This window comes from Acanthochromis polyacanthus, chromosome 12, assembly GCF_021347895.1.
Source record: "Acanthochromis polyacanthus isolate Apoly-LR-REF ecotype Palm Island chromosome 12, KAUST_Apoly_ChrSc, whole genome shotgun sequence".
NCBI classification, from domain to species: Eukaryota; Metazoa; Chordata; class Actinopteri; family Pomacentridae; genus Acanthochromis; species Acanthochromis polyacanthus.
In genome coordinates, this window is record NC_067124.1 from 2,658,256 (window position 1) to 2,682,691 (window position 24,436).

The 24,436-nt window shown below is 39.7% G+C and overlaps 1 protein-coding gene across 1 annotated transcript; it reads left to right on the top strand.

Moving 5' to 3' along the window:
• The first annotated feature begins 2,620 nt into the window (after nucleotides 1-2,620).
• LOC110951163 (lysosomal-associated transmembrane protein 4B) lies at nucleotides 2,621-21,110 on the top strand. Its single transcript, XM_022194099.2, has 7 exons — nucleotides 2,621-2,885; nucleotides 3,858-3,969; nucleotides 6,377-6,450; nucleotides 7,898-8,020; nucleotides 8,193-8,291; nucleotides 11,166-11,261; nucleotides 19,925-21,110. Exons 1-7 carry the CDS (start codon nucleotides 2,775-2,777, stop codon nucleotides 20,003-20,005), a joined length of 696 nt encoding a protein of 231 aa, XP_022049791.1. The 5' UTR covers nucleotides 2,621-2,774; the 3' UTR covers nucleotides 20,006-21,110.
• Nucleotides 21,111-24,436: the final 3,326 nt, after the last annotated feature.

The following is a 24,436-nucleotide window of genomic DNA, read 5'->3' on the forward strand; positions in this document are numbered from 1 at the left end:
AACACATTCATCTATTTATTTTTCCTATCGTATTCTTACACATTTAAACATCATTTTGTTGGTCAAATCACACCCATTATATATATCGATGCTTTTTTGAGCTGTAGATTACATTATTCCAATTTGCTGGTTTGTTAAAGTGACGGAAATCATTTTACCCTCCAGTTATCGTCTAATAGTGTCCTGGGGATTTTTTGTTGTTGTTGTTGTGATTAATCAGATGATGAGCAAGTCTGAGCAAAGGAAGGACTGAATCTCAATTTCTTAAGAAGATATGAATGAAAACAGTGGATTGGGGATTTGGTATAGCCTTGAACTTTCCAGTCGACCTCACACTAATGTTTTGTTATTTTGCTAAATAAGAGTCAGTGATCCAAGTAAAGACATGTTAGTCAAGAAGCAGAGTCCTGTTCAGGTGAAACAGTGGAAAAGTCGCTCAAATACATTTTATCTGCAATTTTCTTCATGTGAGACTCATTGTTTCAGTCATTTTAAAGCAAAGCAATCAAAGAAATATCTAGACACAACATTTTTATTATGAGGATTTGCTGCTTACCTTTCAGTTACCTGAACTGAAAAGAGTTTTTAACCCAACCAACAATTCAAACATGTCAGATTTGGTTCAGAGAAATTGTGAGGATAAATTAAAGACAATAAATCAATTATCTGAGCGAATAATTTGATGATTTCTCAGCCAGTTACAGAAGCAATCCTGATGTAATTTCATTTTGATGATAAAGTGCAAACACTGAACTCAAAGAGGATAATAATAAAATAATTAATACTACTACTAACAAGGAAAACACTCGGAGAGATCGGCACCGCCAAGGCTGCTCAGTCATTGGATCATTTCCAACGGATAAGTCCTGATAAGTCCTCAGTGGTGGATTGGTAGTAGAATCACAATCATGTGATTGTCAGCAAGCAGCTGATGTAGTGTTCACTCTTTGTCATGGTTACAGTGACAATTTCGCAATCATACAGAAATCTTTTTTTTTGTAATGCACATTTTATTATTTTTCTTTAAAAACAAAATGTAGATATACAAATAGAACAAAACAGAACAAAACACCACACCGACCTGGATACATTCAATCAACACATGGTACTGTTAACCAGTTGGTGAAGGCTGACCAAGTGTAGTCATAATGATGCAGCTTATTAAGAAGACCATAAGTCACTTTTTCGTAAGAGGCTAATTTCGCCATCGTATTGAGCCATTCTTCAAAAGGTGGAGGTTGCTTTTTCATCCAATGTCTTAACAAAACACGTTTTGCTGTTGTGAGGGCAAGGATAATCCATCTCTTTTCAAAGGGCGAAAATTGGTAGTCTGGAAGTTCCAAAGTTGAGCCCAAGACTGAAAGCTTGGGTGAAATGGAAAACCTCTTTTTTTAAGACTTTATAGATAATCTCCAGATTATTCTTCCACCAGTCTTGAAGCGCCGGGCAGCTCCAGAGGATATGAAAAATTGATCCACCATGTTCACCACATCTCCAGCAGGTGTCTGTGGGAATCAAGTTCCATTTGTGGAGCTGTTGAGGAGTTCGATGCCATCTGTGAATTATCTTGAGATGAGTAAATCTGTTGCCTATCTCTTTATACATTGTATTGGTGTTACGCAAACAAGATTCCCAATCATCTTGAGATATGTCCAAAGCAAGCTCCTCGGCCCAATATTTTTTTACTTTGGATAATGGGTCAGATATTTGGTCAAGAAGTAATTTATATATTTTTGAGGTAATCCCTTTCCTGATTAATGATTTGCAAAGCAAGGCTTCTACAGGGCTACCAGGAGGGCAACCAAGAGGGCTTCCTATCCATTTAGATAGTGCGCTTCGCAATTGGACATACCTCCAAAACTGATGATGTGACAGATTATATTTGTCAACAACTTGGTCAAAACTAAGGAAACAGTTCGTCTTTACATCAAATAAATTTTGCACAGTGATAATTCCCTGTTTACGCCACTGTGGCCAATTAACAGATTTTTCCCCAATTAAAATTTTAGGATTGTCCCATAAAGGAGACAATGGCAACCTGTAAAAGTCCCAACGTCCTGTTCTGTGCAATTTAATCCAAATTGTTTTGGCTGCAGATATTATAGGATGTTCCCTTTGTGTTTTAGTTTTCACCCCAAATAAATTTAACCACGGGGATTTGCCATCATTAGCCTTACACTCTAGCTGGAACCAAATAGGTTTATCAGACACGTTTGAATCAGGCAACCACACTCTCATTTGTTTCACACTTAAAGTCCAATAGTACCATTTAAAATCATCATACAGAAATCTTTAACAAATCCGTGGATCCAGACTAAAAGCTGCATCACTGCCAAAATCTAATCACTTGGTCCTTGTGTCATTTCTGACCTTCCCTGAAGATTTCATCCAAATCATTTAGTCTGTTTGTGAGTAATGTTGCTAATAGACAAAGAGACGAACAGAAAAATATACGGTGATTGTCACATATAATAATAATAATAATAATAATAATAATAATAACAATAATAATTAATAAATGACTTCCATGTGATTTAGTCCTAAACATTCACAACAAATTCATAACCACTATTTTATTTTGAAATCGGAAGTGACATTTCCGCTGACGCCAGCTTGACCCTCCGCTCCGTTAAGCTGCTCACGGTCGGTGATTAACGGACAGGTCAGAGGCAGTCGGATCCTGTTCGTCATTCTTCTGTGAGGACCGTCGCTCAGCGGACGTTGGAGAGGACAGCGGGGACTCCCGGTTAGAGAACACCGACACCGATCCGTAAATGCTGCCGGACAAGACGATGATGTCCCCGTGGGACCGCTGGTACTCCACCAGCTGCTGCCTGTGCTGCCATGTCCGCACAGGAACCATCATCCTGGGGGTCTGGTACATGGTGAGTACCGCCTCTCTGTCTCTCACGGCATCCATGGAAGCTCCAGCAGGGAAAACACCACCTGATCAGAGGTGGTGCGCGCATGAGGGATTTTAGAATTAGTATCATTATCATTATTATTAACATGTAAATTCTTACTTTCAGAAATGGATTGAATTGTTTTCTTTAAAGACCGTATTCCAGCATACTTTATCTCTAACTTACTGCGTGATATCTGGAGTTGCAGATGCCTGTAAAAGGAGAAATCTACATATAAATCTGACATTGTTTTGGTCACTTTAACCTCATCTACATTTTTTTTAAAGCTAAATAATTATGATTATATTTTCAGATGAGAAATAACCAAGAATATGGACATTTTAAAGATTATTTGGATGAATTTATGGATGGAAAATCTCCATGTCTTGTGTTTTCTGCTAATGGATTCCTGTGGAGTGTGGATTAACAGTCGGGGCATCAGTGTGTCCGGCTGATTTACAGGAGATACAGGGTTAACTAAACCAAACACCGCATGTGGAAAAATCCTCTGTGCTCCCGATGAATAAATTAGCAGCGGGCCTCTTCAGGTAGCAGGTTTTTGTGTCAGGCTGCCTATTGACTGCAGAGAATTTTCCATTACATTCACCTAATCAATGTGGATGTATGAGTCATCTGCATAATGAGCTGCGCCTGCCAGACCAAAACAAAGACTCATGTGGAGCTTTGACTGCATGTGTGTAATCTAACATGGCTACTGTATCTCCAGGGTTAGATTTAATGATCATTTTTGGATGTCTGCTGTCACTACTTGTAAACAATTAGAGGACATATGAGACACGTCTTGTATTGTGCAGATTACTGGTGAATCCCTTATGTGAGGTGACAGATTTAAGGCGCTTTAGATGTTATTTTCACTCTGAACTGTTCCACTTTGCTCCTGCCCATCTGTCCGTATTGTTGCCTTTATCTTCCCATATGTCCTGTGTCCTTAAGCTCATCAATGCTGTGGTGTTACTCATCCTGCTCACAGCGCTCAGTGATCCTGAGCAGTACCACCTGACCAGCGCCGAGTTGGCTAATGACCTGGACGTCATGGATGATGCCAGTAAGTAGCCCAGAGGGGCCAGTGCTTTATAATAAATGTCCCATAAGTCACCCTGCAGAGCCGTAAAGTAGCACACAGTGGTTGCCACTAGCAGCTGAATTGCTATGGATTTTTGTATTCCAGTCTTGTTGCAAATAATTAGTGTCTCGGGTCAACAGCTTGTTAGCATTCGGTTCTGGACTCTGTGGTGTTCTGCCTGAAAACAAATCTACAGCTGACTGTGATGGATGACTTTAACTCCTACTAGCGGGATGATGCTCTCAGCAGGGCTGTCACCTGACTAATGGAATGATTTATTGTGTTATTGTTGTGTTATTAAGGGGACCTGACACATGGAGGTCCAGGTCTAGACAACAGTCAGCATTCCTGTATTAATCCAACAGCCACAGATGTTCAGGCCTAATGTCCATCTGTGGAGCATTAAAAAGTCTTCTAATCATACCAGGTGTAGCTGTAACAGTCTGACTGGAGGTGGACCTCGACGCATGCTGCTGGGAGGCTCTGACTGGGAGTGACTGTAGTGTCCCAGTTCCAGAGGATTAGGGCGTCCTATGATTCATTAGCACGACTTGGACAAGCTGGTGCCGCCTCTGCAGCAGAAACATAAGAGCAAGAAAACTGTAGCGTGGTTCAGTGATTTCAGCAGTTTTTTGGATCTGACAAACAACAAGCCATAGAGAAAGTCATTGTGTGACTGTTGGTGTGAAACATTCTGCTAATCCCACTCAGTAACAAATGTAATAGACTGTTTTCCAGCCAGATAACTCTCGTCTGACAAAGCCGTTATCTTTGGTGCTTTGGCTCAAAAACGTAATTCAACACAGCAACACGGACAGCTCAGCTCGTGAGAAATAGCACATGAAAAATGAAGTCATTGGACAATAACCAGCGCTCTACTTTTCTGTTCTATTAGTATTTCGCTTTTTTATTTTTGATGAGAAAAACTATTTTGGAAAATATGAATTTACCAAGCTAAATGAGAGGATTAGGACTACAGAACTAGAGTTGGGTGGTGATTAACATAACTTTGCTTCCAAAATGACTGGAATAACGGCTAGCAGCTGCTTTGTATTGTACCAAAAATGTAAAATATGCTATCAATATTTATAAAATCTTATTAATCAACAGCTTCAGGCTTTTTTCCCTGCTTCCAGTCTTTATATACACAACCCTCTCATGGTATTGTTTTAGGTAAAGTAGCTCCTAAAATCTGCTGTAAACTAACTAACCTGTTCACCACATAGACTGTGCAAAAGATGGACATATCCTCCAGTTCTGAAAAGAAAAGCCAATGCAGAAGTACCTTAAACCTGCAGTTTTATTAGTGGCCAGCAGATGGCGACTCATCTGGTTGCAAAATTGTATAGAAGTGCATGAGAAAATGAACCTCCTTCTCCCTTGTTCTGTCACTTCAGGAAACATTTTCCTAGTTAGTTTATGGCCTCAATTGCTAGTTTAACATCTCATTCACCTCAGCTTGATGTTTATTTTTTAAATTATGGTCCTGTTTAGAGTAAAATAGACAACAAGGCAGGGTATGCTGCAACCACATGGGTGTGCATTGTGTCATTACATTCTCAGTCAGATACCAGCTTGTCATGCCTGGTTTCAAAAGACCAAAAAACCAAGATGACAATGGCAAAAGTCCAGCCTTACATCTTTAAAATCAGAGTCAACAACGTCTGTGATCCAGCTTGAAATAACAGACAGGCAAAGTTAATGATTAGCTCATGAACATAGTGGAGACTTTATAAATTAAAAAGCCAGAAATGGACCTTAGTAGTTGGTAGAAACCAAAAACAGAGCTAAAAGAAGATACAACAAAAGAAAGAATCTAAATTAACCAAATGAAACTGTAATTGTGATTAATACAATCTTCTTAAGTCTTGAACATGTCATCCTTCAGTCATAATGCATCTCTACACTTTCAACCCCTTTTATGAATCAAAATGTGACTCATTTGTGACTTAGCGCTGCAGAATATTCAGTTCATATTGAAATATACTGTACATGGCATTTTAATTGGTCACAGGACTGAGAAATGTTGTTTCATTGAGGATCCTGTATTTCTTACTAGTGGTGCTGCATGTATTTAGGTTTTTCCCATCCTGTCCGGTCCTTATGTAACAGAATGATCAGTGCTGTTCTGTTCTTTTGAGTTCATTTGAGGTCTGGCTGACATGAAGCGAATCACGGAGTAGAATTTTAATCCTTGGTTGACAGATGCAGCATGCAATTTTTTTCCTTCTGCACAAAATTTATGTTCAGATCTAGTGAACATGATGCTGTGAACATTTTTAGAAGTGTCTTTGGGAATCGGGTGTGAATTCACACTGACTAAAACAAACAGGGAAAATTAAAAAGTGTGTAGTTTGTATTTCTAATTTGAGTTCTTTTGTTGCTCCAGACATGTGCATTGCCTCAGCGATCTCTCTGCTGATGATTCTCATATGTGGGATGGCAACATATGGTGCATACAAGGTAAAGAAATGCTTCTTCATACTTTTTAACCTTCAAGTATTGATCTCCATAACATGAATGTTTTCCCAAACAATTTAAAGAAAAGATAATGTTGCTTCTCCACTAACATACTCTACATTTACACCACCATTCCAAAGTTTGGGGTCACTTAGAAATGTCCTTATTTTTTGAAAGAAAAGCAGTTTTTTCAATGCAGATAACATGAAATGAATGATAAATCCAGTGTAGACATAGTTAATGTGGTAAATGACTATTGTAGCTGTAAACAGCTGATTTTTAATGGAATATCTCCATAGGGGTACAGAGGAACATTTCCAGCAACCATCACTCCTGTGTTCTAATGCTACATTGTGTTAGCTAATGGTGCTGAAAGGCTCATTGATGATTAGAAAACCCTTGTACAGTTACAGTGCCCTCCATAATTATTGACACCCCTGGTTAAGAAGTGTTGAAAGCCTTAAAATAAATTCAATTTTGATTGCAGAAGCATGCTCCATCCATTCTCTATACACCACCTCATCCTCACTAGAGTCGGGGGGTAAATATGTAAATATGTTAGAACAGGTTTAACACAGCAGGAGTCTATCCCAGCTGACTCGGGCGAAGGCAGGGGACACCCTGGACAGGTCACCAGTCTGTCACAGGGCTACATATACAGACAAACAATCACACTCACATTCACACCTACGGACAATTTAGAGTAACCAATTAACCTCAGCATATTTTTGGACTGTGGGAGGAAGCCGGAGTACCCGGAGAAAACCCACGCATGCACAGGGAGAACATGCAAACTCCATGCAGAAAGATCCCAGGCCGGGATTTGAACCGGGGATCTTCTTGCTGCAAGGCGAAAGTGCTAACCACTATTCCACTGTGCAGCCCAGAAGCATACTCTCACACTGAAAATTGTAGAGGAGAGATTAGGTGTTGGCAAAAGGGGCTTGTACAAAATATTAACATCAGGGGTGCTAATAATTGTAACACACATGATTTGATGTAAAAGAATTATTTCTTAACGTGTGATTTTTGTTCCCACTGAATAAATGCACTTGAATTAAAGGGTGGATTTCTCTTTTTTGATTGTGGTCCTATATTACTTAGAAAAAAACTGAATTTATTAGAAGCTAAAGAACACATCTTAACCAGGGGTGCCAATAATTATGGAGGGCGCTGTATGTTAGCACAGGAATAAAAGTGTGAGTTTTCATGGGAAACATGAAATTGTCTGGGTGACTCCAAACTTTTGAACAGTAGTGTATATTTAAAGTCTTTGAAAACCAAAATCTCAAAACTGTGTCTTTTGATTTCTGATTTTAAATGCACCATAATCTCCCTGTGACCCAGTTTGAGCTCTGATTTATGTGAACAGTGTTTTTTTTAAAGAGCTTGATCCTGTGATCTCAGATGATATGTCAGCCTAGTCATAATACCCGTGTTTTTGTTTCAGCTGCGTGCTGCCTGGATCATCCCCTTTTTCTGCTACCAAATATTCGACTTTGCTCTCAACACCCTGGTGGCTGTCAGCATTGTGGTTTACCCCAACACAATACAGGACTACCTGCAGCAGCTGGTAAGAAACCTCTAAGATTTTCCTCTCAGTGACACCGATTGGCAGAACTTGTCTGTGGTTCAGAAAGCGTAGATGTCGCAGCCTCAGCTGCCTCTACTAATGAGTGATGCTCCTGTAACCTCACATCAACTCTCTGCTGCTTATTGACTCTGTTTTTCTGATTCCTGTGCAGCCTGAAAACTTCCCCTACAAAGAGGAGGTCGCTGCTCTCAGTAACGTGTGCTTGGTCCTCATCGTGCTGCTCTTCATCGGCTGTATTCTTGCCTTCAAGGTAACATTTTCTGACCTAAGTTTACATACTTTTGGCATATCCTTAGCAGCTTTTACGATGGTTGTTATTATTGTCTTGAAGGTTTTTATTTTGTTTGGTTTTATGGAGGCCCAAAGGGATGTCATTTTGCAATACCTTTAGGGTTCTTTTTTGCAAGAATCCTTTTCACAGCAGATATTTTAGGCTTATGACAGAAGGAATGCTCAAATGTTGCGCTGCATCACATGGACACCACTAACAAAGCTCTGCTCTATCAGGTTAGCCATGATGCACATTACCAGGGCCACAAAAGAACTAAATGGAATGGAAGCATTGTTTATTTTGTTATTTATGTGGCAGTCATGAAACAGAATACTTTCTGATTTGCTCATAGTGTAACAGCAGAATAGCTGTAGAGTGTTTTGGCTTTTCCTGTTTCCTGGAAAGATACAGGTTTACTGTGGCAAGTTTCTTCTTGGGGCTGCATAGTGGCTTGGTGGTTAGTACCGTGACCTCACAGCTAGAAGATCTGCGGTTTGCGTCCTGGTCTGGGCCTGTGTGAGTTTGTAGGTTTTCTCCAGATTCTCCGGTTTCCTCCCAAAGTCCAAAAGCATGCTGAGGTTAACTGGTGATTCTAAACTATCTGTAGGTGTGAATGTGAGTGTGATTGTGTGTCTGTATATGTAGCCCTGTGACAGACTGTTACCTGTCCAGGTGTCTCCTGCCTTCACCCTCAGTCAGCTGGGATAGACTCCGCCCCACATGACCCTGATGCTGATTAAACGATGTATAGATGATGATGGATGGATGTTTCTTCCTACACAGTCATTTGTATTTTTTCTTTTTTTGCCACATTAGCACCAATAATGATAATAATGGCGATAGTGTCGGCTGGGCAACTCAAATCTCAACTGCTAAGTTTCTATGGTTTTTGCAGACACACATTTATGTTTTCTAGACAGTTGGACACTGCTGAACTGTGCCATGCAAAGTCTTTTCATTTACAGGAATTACTAGATGTCCTTATTAATCCAAATGTGCCCCACTGAGCCCTGACATACCTCTGTTTGTTTGGAGTTTTAACCGTCACTTTGGCACTGATTCTATGATTGGACATACACAATGCAAGTAGGCACTTGTCACAGCAAATCCTAATGACTTTGCCGATTCCCAGCGTCTACTTCTACCACCACCACAAGTTCAATTTGCCCAGGACTTTGCTTATAACCACATATCAGCAAAACTCATAACAATCCCACCAGACACAGACGTATAGATGTATTTTGTGCTAATTATCGAAGGTCAACATGCTGAAAACTACCTTGAAATGGCACATGTAATAATAATGATATCCGTAATCTAGCACTTTTCAAAACCAAGCAACAGAGAGTGTTAGAAAGACTTAAAAATGGAACAAATGAGGTTGAATACAGGTAGACATAAAGAAATAATCTCAGCACACTGGTGTTAGCAAAAATCAGCAGTTTGTTTGAATGGAGTTTGTTTGTACCTGCAGGAGATCCAGTAAAGCTGTCAGACGCTCTGATCAAACCAACAACCGAAAACATTTGTCTTCTGTAATAACCAAGCTGAAGTCTGACATTTAAGACAAAGAGCAGCTTAATAGCAGCATTTCATATGTTTGGGACTCAAAGAGACTTTTTAGATTGCAAACACCATGAGGTGCACATCCACTCTGTTTTTTTTATCTGCACTGGAGTCATTTTTAAGCGATGGAATAATTTGCTGTGCACAATCAGCATCATTATCAGTCTGTCAGCATCATTTTTCAGTTAGTGTGAAGTAAATTGAGTGATCTCCGTTGCAGGAAATGGATCTGTGCAAATTCCTGTGGAGGCTGTTAATATAAGCAGGCTGTCAGAGCATTACAGTGGCTTTGTAATTGGATTTTTATAGAAGTTAGAGAGCTCCGTCTGGCTTTGGCTCCTGCTGGTGGATGGATGCAGCAGATGGTGTTGTGTTTGGCCGTAGTGTTCCAGTAGCAAAGTGCCTGCTGAGAGCCAGAGGATTCCAGGATAACAGGGAACAACAGGAACTTGTTTTTCGCTACTATAAAGTGACGTACAGTACAAACATCAGATCAAACCTGTAAACAGAGTCTGAAGTCAAAAAAAAGGGACAATTTCTTTAAATACCGCAATTTTATGATAGCCTTTCATGGACTTTGTTACAGGATGCGATCTGAGTGTGCAGAAAACACACATACAGGCCAGCTTCTCTGGGGATGAGAAGTCCTAATTAGATTTTGGGACACCTTTGGAACATACATTTGCATAGTAATGGGGAACGACTGGCCGTCTTAAAACAGCACTGTTTAAAAACTTGACAGCTTCATGTGCTATAATGAGCCTAAGAGTCCACTTCTGTGAGACTGTACTTACTGTAGGCACAGTGCTGCTTTAAGTCTGGAAACAAGTTCAAAATGACAGCACTAACATGCTTTTCAGCTCTTATGCTTGAGATTTTTGTTTTATCTGTTAGAATGCTAAGCTCAAAACACAAAATAGAACTTAGGTGAATGGTAGTGCCATTAATTTTGTGACTGGCAAATATAATTTTTGATCTAATCATGGCACTGGATGAAAAATAAAGGATTAATCTTAAGAAGGGTATTCATTTTTTTGTTGAAGTTTTCATGGCGGCTCATGTAACAGCTGTTGAGATATTTAAACCAAAATGGTGGATCGACCAGCGCTGCCATCCACTGATCCATGCTGCTACGGTGGACAAAAACTATTTGTGTGAAAACAGATGCGCTCACTTGAAATCATTAACTATTATTTATGAGTTATGATAACCCTAAGAGAGTACGGTCCTTAAAGTAATCATCCATGCTTCTGATTTGTGTTTTGTTCTCTTTCTGTCCGACATCAGGCCTACCTGATAGCCTGTGTGTGGAACTGCTACAGATATGTGAGCGGCCACGGTGGTTCAGAAATCCTGCTCTACGTTACAACCAATGACACCACGGTAAGTGACTTCTGGTCATCTTTATTTTGTCATTAAGCTCATATCACAATGATGACTTCATAATACAATATCAGGGTTTAAAGGATAAGACTGAAAAAATGTACTCTTAATATTTCCTCTTAGAATGAATGAACTCAGGGCCACAAATTTGCTTAAAACCAAGCCCATCTATTTGTAGTGGGTCGTTCCAGAATTGGAGGAGATTTGGGCTTCAAAATGTTTGAAAAATAAACCTTCTTTCTTTTTTTTCTTTTTTTTTACAATTTCTGCTCCACATTCATCAATAATAGGTAATAAACTATCAAAGGCTTGATTGGCTCAGCTTCCACATCAATGGTATCATTTTTATTCCATGTTTTCTGTGTTGTTGCTAACCCTACTCTAATCCATGCTAATGTGATCTTTTTCTCAGCAGTAGAAGCTAGATATTTAGCTAGCTGTTACTGCTGACCACTGATGGAAAACAGTCCAAAGAATGAGTCTGATCCTGATTATATGAGGTAGAGTGAGACATTCAATCAAGGCTGACAATGGGATGAAAAGATGAAAAATAGAAGCGAGGACATAGCTTTGCTCTACCCATTCTTTATTAAAACTGCTTGATGATGTTAATTCCAGTGTTTCATGTGACTCACTGTTTTCTTCTTCTACCAGCTAAAAGGTTCTGCTAACGGGGTTGTTGTGGGACACACGTTCCATGCATGATAATAATTATTTAAAATATTATATTGATTAAAAAATGTTCCCACAATTACAAGAGACATCAATGAAAAAAATAATATCATGACAAGGAGATTAAAAATTTCATTTTAACTGTTTTATTCGAGGTTCCATTTGGTCATCGGGGAGTGGGACAAGAGAAGAATGTCATTTTAGGGGGAACTCCAGACTTTTTGGTATTTTAAAAATATTTTCAAACGTTCTTTTCTCCTAGTTTTTTTTAGATTTGGTCTCTGGAAAAGTAAATTTACACAACAACTGCATGTTTTGTGTAGATTACTTGAAAAGTGATGGGTGAGATGTAAAATGTCCTCCAGCTCTTGAATGACCCAGAGGCAAAAAAAAAAAAAGTGTTTTAAAAATTTTAGTAATTTCTAAAATCAGTTTGTGCTGTAGTTTTTAACAAAGGTTATTCAAACAGGAGTATTAGGGCATTTATTAGGCAGTATTTTCAGCTGAGACTTAAGCTTTTTAGTACAACACTGAGGATTCACAGCAGCAGCAGCAGCAGCAGCAGCAGCAGCAGCACACTGTATGTGGGACTGAGCTAAGATAAACTAGTGTGGCTGTTTAGTGGTAAATAGGATCATCCAGCCCAACAGTGAGGCTCACTGACATGGCACAGCAGAATAAAACACATCAGGCTCTGACCACACAGACAATACTTGTTAGCAGCATCAGTTGATGATTGATTTTGGTCTTTTCATGGAATTTGTTGACAGTAAAACAGAGTTAGAATATCAGTAGACTCATTGTCTCCAGAGAACATGGCAGAACCTGGACACCGGGCTGTACCACGCTTTCTATATTGGTTCAGTTTTCGGGAAATCACAAAAGAATTACACAAAAAAATCTGCCAAAAAACTGATTTTCTACTGGTGTGTTTTCTGCCGTCAGACCACCAGTGTGAATGTTATTCACGTTTTCCAATGAGCTGTTACAAACGTCTGCATACTCTCACTTCAGCATCAATAATACAGACTTTCCTCATGTGCAGTGTACAGCTGTGCAAATACTTCTGTCAGCATTAACTGGAAGAGGCAGCTTTCCACAACATTAAAATTTCCAACAAGAAAAACAAGTGATTTACAAGTCAGAAGATATTAATGAAGTATGTGAGCAACAAGTCTGAAAGTGTTTCACACATCATTTATGTTGTCATTGTCATATAGAGATCCAGCATGAAATGATATCTGATCTTGAGTTTCTTCTTTCTTCCACTTCCAAAAGCAACAAAACAACTTCTGTGGAAAAATGATTACCGTATTCAGTCCAGACCACTAGTCACGTTTTTTTCGTCTGCGTAGGTTTCCTCTGCTCAGACCAGTCTGGCAGCCGTAAAGTCATCATGTTGATGGGAGGAAGGAAGTATAAAACTGGGCTGTCGTAGCAGCTAGTTTTACAAAGACTACTGTTGCATGGGTGGATGAACAGACTTGGAGGGAGAGATGAGGCTCTCTGCTGGCAAAGCCATTAGGATGGTGGCTGAGGCTCAGTGCTGGTACAGTAAGTGAGCTCTGTCGGGGTGTTTCTGGGCCTCCTGCTGGTGTCCTGTTGCCCAGATCTGGCCTCCTGACCGCTGCTAACTCACTGCCCACACACCTATTACAACTACTTACACTTTGACAGATGGAAGAAAAAAAGAGGCTTTTGCAACACTAATGACTGTTTGGACTATTGTAAAATGTGGTTTTCTGGCTCCATTAGGACTGATATTTGAACTTTTAGTATGTTGGGTTTCACAGGTATTTCGTGCAGCTAAAGACTCCTCTGAGTGTAACATTCCACACAGTTTGAAGCAGCTTTACACACCGTGTGGCTGTATGTGATGTTTTGGACTGCTGATGTGTAAAACACCTGAGCTGTAAAGGGAGAAACAGGAGGCCATCTCCAGCTCACTGACATCATCAGTGAAAAGTGCCAGAAAAAAAGCAGACTGACCCTTTATTTCCCAACATCAGCCTCACCTCTGCAGGTATGCTCTTCCAATTAGAGCCAAGCGTGTTCAATTAGAGCTCCCGGTAGGTTTGTGGCTTTTGGTTAGCAGCTTGCATGGCTGTTCATCACTTATACAGTGGTTTGGTCTGAGGTCCACTGATGGAAGCCATATGAGCAGAATGCCATACAGAAAAGTGATTCCCACTCACATGATCAGGTGCATTATTTGGCATGAAAGGAGCAAAAAGTAATGCTTGACATGGTTCACAGAAGAAAATAAGCAAAGTGATGTGGATGATGTTATAACGGTCAGTGTCCGTGTAGACATGGTCCCTGTGTTTGTCCATCACTGTACACATGCAGTCTACAGTGATAACAGTGGTACATTTAACTTTATGTTTGAATGTTAAAACATCAGTCTTTTCTTTTCAGCCTTAAATAAATGACAGTTGTGGCAAACAGATATTCAGCTGTATCTACCTCAGGCCAGCTCATGCTAATGCTAACTTCCATGAGACAGATGAAAACTGTCCAGTTGACTACTTAATGTTTACATCTTACTCTTTTATAAATCCAGAGCCTACTAAATATGCACATGCAGCCTATATGAATGATACAACACTGAAAGACTAAAGCTAAAGCTACCCTTCACAGGGAAAACATCATCATCCTCACCATCTAATGAAACACAGAGCTAAACATAACCCTTGGATGGTCTGGATGCTGACAGACATCTTTGGATAAGAAATGCAGTGTTTAGATTCATGCTTCAAATAGATTGTTTCACTTTTACACAATGAAAGAGTCTGAAGATGAGGAATCATTAATGAATCTGGAAAATGTAACTACAGCTTGTTCAATGCTGGAATTATGGGGTTGATGATGGCAATACCAGTTTTTAAAGAGCAAAAACTTCCTTTATTTATTTCATGGCTCCTGTATTTTATGTGTATGTTAGGATTATTCTGAAAATAGAAAATGAGCAGCTATTTTTATGAAGTTTTTTGCAGTTTACTTCACAAACTGGTTGATAAATTACTGTGTAGAGACTGCTTGACCCCGCACCACCACCTGCTCTGCTGCATGTGCTGCAGACAGGAAACAGAGAATTGGAAACAATGTAGTTGGAGCCGCTCTGCTGGACAAACTATGCAATGACTCCATCTTAATCACCCCAATGACAGGGCTTGTTGAGCAGGCAAGAAAAGCAAGTGATAAAGAGGTTTTATTATGGCAGTATTTAATCATTCACATCTAAACAATGTAATTTTAGTTATTTAAGTCGACTACAAGCAACCACAGTCCAAGTCTGCAATGATCCACATGGAGGCTGTCTAGACCCCAGCACACACTAAAGGAGAGTTTTATCACTTAATTCCTTAATTACTTAATACTTTCCTATAAAGGTTAATAGAGTTTATTGTCACAAAGTCCAGACTGCCCTGTCTGTTGGGCTGGAACCCTCAGTGGCTCTTTGTTTAAAACAGGGGACACACAGGTCAGACACATGGTGTTTTTGTATATGAAATCCAGTGAACCATGAGGGAACCTATATTTCTGTTTGCCCTGCTGTCAACAGCAAAACCAGAATGAGTGCTGAGTCACACCTACGATGTTCTGACTCCACACAGCTTCTCTGCTGAAGAGATGAGCAGAAAGGGAGCTTAGTTTTACACAATTTAGACAGAAAAAGGCCAGTGAAGATGTTAGAACAGGTTTAACACAGCAAACCTGGTAAGACCAACAAGCACCGCATGAAATATGACAAACATCTGTTCTTAAACATTACTGATCTTATATGATATATGGAAAACAGTGTCTGGTATATTATTTAGTTTCCTCATGATAAATTCTAAATCTGTCATCTGTCAGGTCTGCTCTGAGCAGACACATCCATCCAACTCAAACTGTGACTTCTGTGATGCAGCCGTTAGGCAAATTTAGCTGAACTCACCACTAAGCCTACTTTTACTTCAGAGTGAGGGATGAAAAATAGAAGACCAATAAACAGATCTGCCCTCTCTATTTGGCGACATACAGCTTTGAAACTAAATCTGGATGCTCACATCTGCTTTGCTTTTTGACTTGACATACTGTCCTGGATCTTGTCCATCAGCCACATCATTCAGGACATTGCTTTGGTGTACTACGTTGCCTTCCCATCTTTTAAACAGTCGAACGCATTCGCACTATATGGCCGAAGACCAAAATACATTTCTGATCAAACACTCCATCATACTGGACTACTTTGCTTTCATTGTTACTGGAACCAAAGTGTTGGCTCGTTACAGTGGTGAGGACTGAAATATGGTTGAAATAAAGAAGCATGGATTGCTGTGACATTTTGCACTCACATTCATGGTTGGCAGAGGATGGACCCTTACTGACACTGGTGATCTCACAACTTTTGTTGTGTGTGTTTGTAATGAGATGTCTGAGCAGCTTTTTGATGGGTGTGCCAATACATTTCCTTTTTACATTCACGTTCCCTTAAAGATGAATTTCAGTGGGATTGGTGATCCTCTGACAGTTCGTTTAGCACAGTCAGCAGGTCAGATAGTCAGTTTGTTAAATACTTTGTGTTTTGGAAAACATTCAACCTTGCATTAAGCCTCAGTGTACAGTGAATAAAATAGGCAAAATACTTGAAAACACATAAATGCTATGCATTTATAAAAGTATTCAGTTTGTAAGGCCCCATTTAGAATGTTATATTTGTCATATTATTATATGTTTTATTATGTTGTCAAGGGGAAACTAAATAGCAAATTACTTCCACTGCCAGTCAAAGGTTTGGACACACCTTCTCATTCAGTGTTTTTTTAAACTTGTTTGTTCAAATCAAGAATGAACTCAACGCTTTGTAAACAATACTTGATAGAGGGTTGTACATCATGTTTTCAAATAATTTGTCACTGGAGTCCATCTATGTATGAAAATGTCGGTTTTCAGTTGAAGTTTTGCAGTTAAATGTTCCATTATATAAACTTGTTCCAGTCTCTGTTTCCATTCTGTCTTTGTTGGAGGAGGTTTCCTCCAATTGACAGTTATAATCTTTCTTGCAGTAGGAAAGTATAACAAGTAAAACTTGTTATACTTATAAAGTATAACTTATAAAAGCATATGTTTTATGCTTAAATCTATAACTGTCAAACAAATGCATTAGAATTTTAAAAGGCATGCAATCCCTCAGAAATGTATAGAGTAGAATTATACAGCAGTTAGCCATAACATCACAACCACCTGAATAATATTGTGTAGGTCCCCTTTGTGCCGCTATGATAGCTCTGATCCATAGACTGGTCATGTGGGGTCTGGAACCAGGACGTTGGCAGTGGATTTTGCAAGTTCTGCAGGTTGTGGGGTGGGACATCCAAGAATTGAAGCATTCTGTAGATGCTTAATCAGATTGGCATGTAGGGGAGAAGGAACTTGAATGGACTTGAGTTCAGAAGCGAAACATTTTAAACATACCTGCTAAACATCAGCATGTTAAAATTGTCACTTTGCATGTTAGCATATAGCTAAAAGTCCTCCTGTACCATAGTACAGCCCTATGCTAGCATGGCTGTTAACTCCAGTAAAGCTACTTGACATACACACGTGGACAAAATTGTTGGTACCCCTCAGTTAAAGAAGGAAAAACCCACAATTCTCACTGAAATCACTTGAAACTCACAAAAGTAACAATAAATAAAAATTTATTGAAAATTAAATAATCAAAAACAGCCATCACTTTTGAATTGTTGATTAACATAATTATTTAAAAAAACAAACTAATGAAACAGGCCTGGACAAAAATGATGGTACCTCTATAAAAGATTGAAAACTATTTGACCAGAGTGACATGATTAACTCAGGTGTGTCATTTAATTGACATCACAGGTGTTTCCAAACTCATAATCAGTCAGTCTGCCTATTTAAAGGGAGACAAGTAGTCACCTTGCTGTTTGGTGAAAAGGTGTGTACCACACTGAACATGGACAACAGAAAGCGAAGGAGAGAATTGTCCCAGGACATCCGAAAAAAAATGATAGACAAACATCTTAAAGGTAAAGGCTATAAGACCATCTCTAAACAGCTTGAAGTTCCTGTGACAACAGTGGCTCATATTATTCAGAAGTTCAAGACCCACGGGACAGTAGCCAACCTCCCTGGACGTGGCCGCAAGAGGAAAATTGATGACAAATTGAAGAGACGGATCGTTGGAATTGTATCCAAAGAGCCCAGAGCAACCTCCAAAGAAATTAAAGGTGAACTCCAAGGCCAAGGTACATCAGTGTCAGAGCGCACCATTTGTCGTTGTTTGAGCCAAAGTGGACTTCATGGGAGACGACCAAGGAGGACACCACTGCTGAAAAAAACTCATAAAAAGCGAGACTGGAATTTGCAAAAATGCATGTTGACAAGCCACAAAGCTTCTGGGAGAATGTCCTTTGGACAGATGAGACCAAACTGGAGCTTTTTGGTAAGGCACATCAACTCTATGTTCATAGACTCAAAAACCAAGCATACGAAGAAAAGAACACTGTCCCTACGGTGAAACATGGAGGAGGCTCAGTAATGTTTTGGGGCTGCTTTGCTGCATCTGGCACAGGGTGTCTTGAAAGTGTGCAAGGTACGATGAAATCTGAAGACTATCGAGGCATTCTGGAGAGAAATGTGCTGCCTAGTGTCAGAAAGCTTGGTCTCAGTCGCAGGTCATGGGTCTTCCAACAGGACAACGATCCAAAACACACAGCCAAAAACACCCAAGAATGGCTGAGAGAAAAGCGTTGGACTATTCTAAAGTGGCCTTCTATGAGCCCAGATCTGAATCCCATTGAACATATGTGGAAGGAGCTGAAACATGCCATTTGGAGAAGACACCCATCAAACCTGAGACAACTGGAGCTGTTTGCTCATGAGGAGTGGGCCAAAATACCTGTTGACAGCTGCAGAACGCTCATTGACAAATACAGAAATCGTTTAATTGCAGTGATTGCCTCAAAAGGTTGTGCAACAAAATATTAAGTTATGGGTACCATCATTTTTGTCCAGCCCTATTTCATTAGTTTGTTTTTTTAAATAATTATGTTAATCAACAATTCAAAAGTGATGGCTGATTTTGATTATTTAATTTTCAATAAATTTTTATTTATTGTTACTTTTGTGAGTTTCAAGTGATTTCAGTGAGAATTGTGGGTTTTTCCTTCTTTAACTGAGGGGTACCAACAATTTTGTCCACGTGTGTAACCTTTGTTGGCATTTTATTTGTAATATTTATTCAGATGTTTTAGTCCAAAGTGCTTCCTGCCAAACACTCCTTACATGCTTTCATTTTACATGTTGCATAATCATATTTAGCTGGAATCCTGCAGTTTAGCCTTTTTATTCGGAACATATTGGTTTCTGTGCCATTTGTTCCCTCTGAGTTTCCAAATATTTCACTTAATCCAAAGTACAGGTTTTGAAGTTTAATTCTTCACTTTGAAATAACACCAAACCTGATGGAATATTATGCAACTTTATCAAAACACACTCATACACTGAGAAAGATTTGACATTGCAATGGTTTTTATGGAGGGCTGCATATTGGAGTGGTGGTTAGCGCCGTTGCCTTGCAGCTACTAGATCCCCAGTTTGCGTCTCGGCCTTCCTGGGATCTTTCTGCATGAAGTTTGCATGTTCTCCTGTACATGTGTGGGTTTGCTCCAGGTATTCCTTCTTCCTCCCACAGTCCAAAAACATGCTGAGATTAACCGGTGATTCTAAATTATCTGTATGTGTGAATGTGAATGTGATTGTTTGTCTCTGTATGTATCCCTGTGATAGACTGTTAACTGTCCAGGTGTCTCCTTCACCCTCAGTCAGCGGGATAGACTCCAGCTCCCTGTGACCCTAGTGAGGATTAAACAGTGTATAGATGCATGGATGGTTTTTATGGTATTCATTTTCAAATTGTATGAAACTGAAAGAGCAACATTAACCGGACACCATTTTTCCCTTTTCTTTCTTGCCTCCAGGTGCTGCTGCCTCCGTATGATGACAGTGTCAGCGTCCTTCCTAAGCAGGCCCCCCCGCCCTACATCACTGCTACAGCCTGAAAACATTCCCAGGATGCTCCTCACTGGACCCTGCTGTTAATATGACCCCAGCAAACTTTATGCACCACACTGCCTCTCCAGTGTACAGTATATTCATGGATATATTGTAGCTAAACACACATTACAGTACACCCATGCATGCACATGTACATCAGCACTGTGCACACATGCGCACACACCAGTACCACCACCGTGACCTCTCATCCCTTCCTGTTGAAGTCCTGTTTCTCCTGTAACTCTTCTTCTGTCTGTCATAGTATCCAGACATGATGTGCATTTTAATGCATTTGAATCTGGGCGAAAGCACTAGAAAGTTTGATAGATGATCTATATTTTTTATTAACTATCTTTATGCTGTCTGTGTATCTGTAATAGTATTCTGTGAGCCCTACCTTTGATATATATATTTATCTTATGCACAAATGCAAAAACGATGAGTGAAGAGTCATCTAGTGTTACCTGTTTGTCTTGTCTCTGCTCGTGATCAGGGTTGGATTGCCTTCATTCATAACTTTCTCTCTGATGGGGAGCACTTTATAGACCCATGTGTGAAGTGTCACCTTGACTGGAAGTTTCCCAAAGAAATGCATCTGCCTGTATTCTGACATGATCAAAGAGCAACCTAGTGTATATCGAACATATCACCTTGTTTTACTGTTTTATTCAGCTGCAGACAGAACTGTCTTGTATCAGGAGTGTTGAATTGTGCTGACTGACTATTTATAACTTTTAAATGTAATCGTGTGTTTCTACTGATTAATGAGGAATGTGTCGGGCTGCTATTTATCTATTTTGACAGTACAGAAGAAGCACTGATCTGGAATCAGTTTGCTCTTTGAGGAAACCATGAATGAGTTGCTCGGGGAGAACCTGGAGCTTAATAAATATGGACTCTGGTTGTGTTTTTTCAATTAAACCAATGGGAGTTTTCTGCTCCGTGTAAACACTGTACGATACCGTTCCACCAGATGCAGTTATTGGCAAGCTGCTCTCTGGACACAAAATGTCCTGCAAGGACACGGAAGTCAAACCTGAGGACCACTGCTGTGTGAAAAATAAAGATGGAACATTTATTTGTCTATTAAAAATAAAGTTCAGCGGTACATGTTGTGCGTTTTATTTTGACAGTGAAGCTTCCACTACAATTCAAATGTTTGGGGTCACCCAGACACGTCATGTTTTCCATGAAAACTCCCACTTTTATCCATGTGCTAACATAACTGTACAAGGGTTTTCTAATCATCAATGAGCCTTTCAGCACCATTAGCTAACACAATGTAGCATTAGAACACAGGAGTGATGGTTGCTGGAAATGTTCCTCTGTACCCCTATGGAGATATTCCATTAAAAATCAGCTGTTTACAGCTACAATAGTCATTTACCACATTAACAATGTCTACACTGGATTTATCATTCATATAATGTTTAATAACTGCTTTTCTTTCTTGACTCTTCTAAATGACCCCAAATTTTTGAACAGTAGTGTATACAAAGTTATACATTAGCTTATGTTTCAGGGATCACGTTATTTCAGCTATATTCAAAGCAAGTCATTATAAACTAATTAGAATGAATAAGTCTCTGATTGTTTCTGTAATTAGTAGAGACTCATCTTCATCTTCAGTGGCAGATGTCCATCCATCCATCCATTCTCTATACACCACTTTATCCTCACTAGGGTCGCGGGGGTGCTGGACTCTATCCCAGCTGACTCGGGTGAAGGCAGAGGACACCCTGGACAGGTCACCAGTCTGTCACAGGGCTACATATACAGACAAACAATCACACTCACATTCACACCTAAAGTTTAGAGTAATCAATTAACCTCAGCATATTTTTGGACTGTGGGAGTGCAAGCCAGAGTGCTCAGAGAAAACCCACACATGCACAGGGAGAACATGCAATCTCCATGCAGAAAGATCCCAGAAAACCCGGGACACAAACCGGGGATCTTCTCGCTGCAAGGCGAAAGTGCTAACCACTATGTCACTGTGCAGCCAGTGGCAGATGTGCCCCTGGGAAGTATGTGCAGTGAGAGGTGACTGTGTCTAAAAGTGTTCATTGTGTGGCAGGCAGGTAACCCTTGGAAGTGTGATGACTCCACTTACAAAGTCTTTCCATAAACGACTGCTCAAATGGGGATGTGGAGTGTTCATCCAAGCATCAGTTGTAAAATTACAATACACCTTTCACAGTGTGAGAGTTTCAGACCTTGGAAACTGCAGTAGACTTCAAATTTGTCAGCTCCCTGACATCCTCTCTTTATTGAAGCTTATTTATTAGATTATTTGACTTACCTGTGTCTTAATTTGGATGCAGATGCAGCTAAAATACACTTTTAATGAAGTTATTAAGCCCTTAAATCTTTAACAAAAGAAAAAAAAATTATCACTTATCTACTATAACTTTATTGGCTTTGTTCCATTTATCTGGAATAAATGTGAGTAAAAAGTTGTGGAATGTGAATGAAACACTTACTTATTGTTTTACCAGCAGGCTGAGCTGAACAAGAGGCGTCTCCAAAGTTGGAGTCAGAGGGGGAGTATACAGAAAAACAGAGTGGATGGAGTAAAGGGGCAGAGCAAAGCAAGAGCCTGCACAGATACAGAAAGACAGCTCTGGAATATATGTTCATTTTAAACGTGGAGCCACAAGATTGACGCATATTTCCCGCCTGGAGCTTCTCATTTGACTCATTGCTGGGATTTCCAGGGAAACTTTGTTTGCAGAGTTGAAAATTGTCATTTTTGATTACAAGGTGAGTAGATTTTAATTTGCTATTCTGAAAATAACAGATTTTAACATTAGGATACAGCAGGTTTGTTTGCATGCTTACAATGCCTATTTTTACACAACTAAGGTTTTTCTTTGGCTTTTTGAAAGCACGGTTGAAGAGGAATCACCGTCAGTCACCTGTTATGTATTTACTTAAGCTCCAACACGTGTTAGCTTCTTTCACCTGCATCATGAAAAGTCATCAAAGACAGGGAATGTGCAAAACAGATATGTCATAACTGATGTTCAGTACACACTGTTTTTGTGTTACATAGTAAACACATAACCTTGGTTTTAACTCATGAGGAAACATGAGAGGAGCTCCTCTGTAACAGAACAACAGAAGGGAAGCCACAGAGGCAATTTAAGAAAATACTATAATAACAAAAATGGATTTTGCTGAAAATCCAAAAGAAACTTTTTGATCACTTGTTTATCTTTAATTCATCATGTTTTTTATCATCTGCTGACACATGATGGAACATTTAAGGTTACTATGGAGCAGGATGGACATCTACAGCGAATAAAAACATTGTGCATTTGTTACTTTAACTGATAGTTGATGAAGAAAAACCTGTCAGGACTGCTGCAGAGAGACATCAAACAGATGTGAGTTCAGAGGGCCACCTCCCCATGTGGGATGCAAAATGGGTATGTGACCCCTGCAGGTCTCAGGTCAGCAGCTACCGTATACATATCTGTGTGGGACCGTTCATCTGCCTGAGCTGAGACCAGACTGAGCCTGAGTCAGTGTCATCACGCTGAGAGAGCTGTTCAGAACGCCATTTAGAAATATCTCCATTCTAGCAGCTTTGTTTTGCCCTAGAGCTGAGATTCGTCCTGTATGACAAACGTGACATCATACTGTTTGTGGATGTGGATTATTTTTTATTTCTACAGCAGCACAGCCTGTAGTCAGAATATGACAGGTGATGAATGGCTCTCCTGAGGACTGGACAGAGAAACAGCCTGTGGTACTTTTCAGTCTCTCTTAAATCACTTCAAACCACCTATGCTGCAAAGCATCCGACAGCTCATTCGTATGGAGTTGGTCAACTTCATATGGTGGTAAATGGGGAAACGTGACCCTCCAGTGGAGCCCACACCTGTTCAGGAAATACAGTCCAGTGTAGACTGCTGCCATAAATCACTAGATTCATATCTTAAACTTAGAAGCTAATTCTAAAATTTAAAACGTGTTCTTCCCTTTGCAAAACTAAGTGCTTTACAACTATACACACTAAGATGTGAAATGTGAAGCCGGTCAGGTCAAATATGCAGGAGGTGAAAGTTCTCCCTATTTCTATCTTCCTCATCATTAACTTAAATGTAGCACTAACTAGTTACCTAAGTAACACAGAGTCACTATATTAGTCTACTCCACCATGCAGGACGTGGTTGTTAGAGCTCTGGTTAGCAGGATATCTCAAAAACATTCAGGATACTCAGGAGGTAGAATTTGTCATTCTGTGTGAATACATGCAGTGATTTGTAACGCATCTTACACATAAACATTAGGTACAGGAGCAAAATAGTCTCACTGGTAGATTCCCTGTTTTTAGAGGAATGTTTTTTCTTTTCAACTCCTAAACATTTCATCCAAACTTCACCAAAGTTAGCTAGTATCGAAAAAATCTGTTTTTTGATCCACAGGTT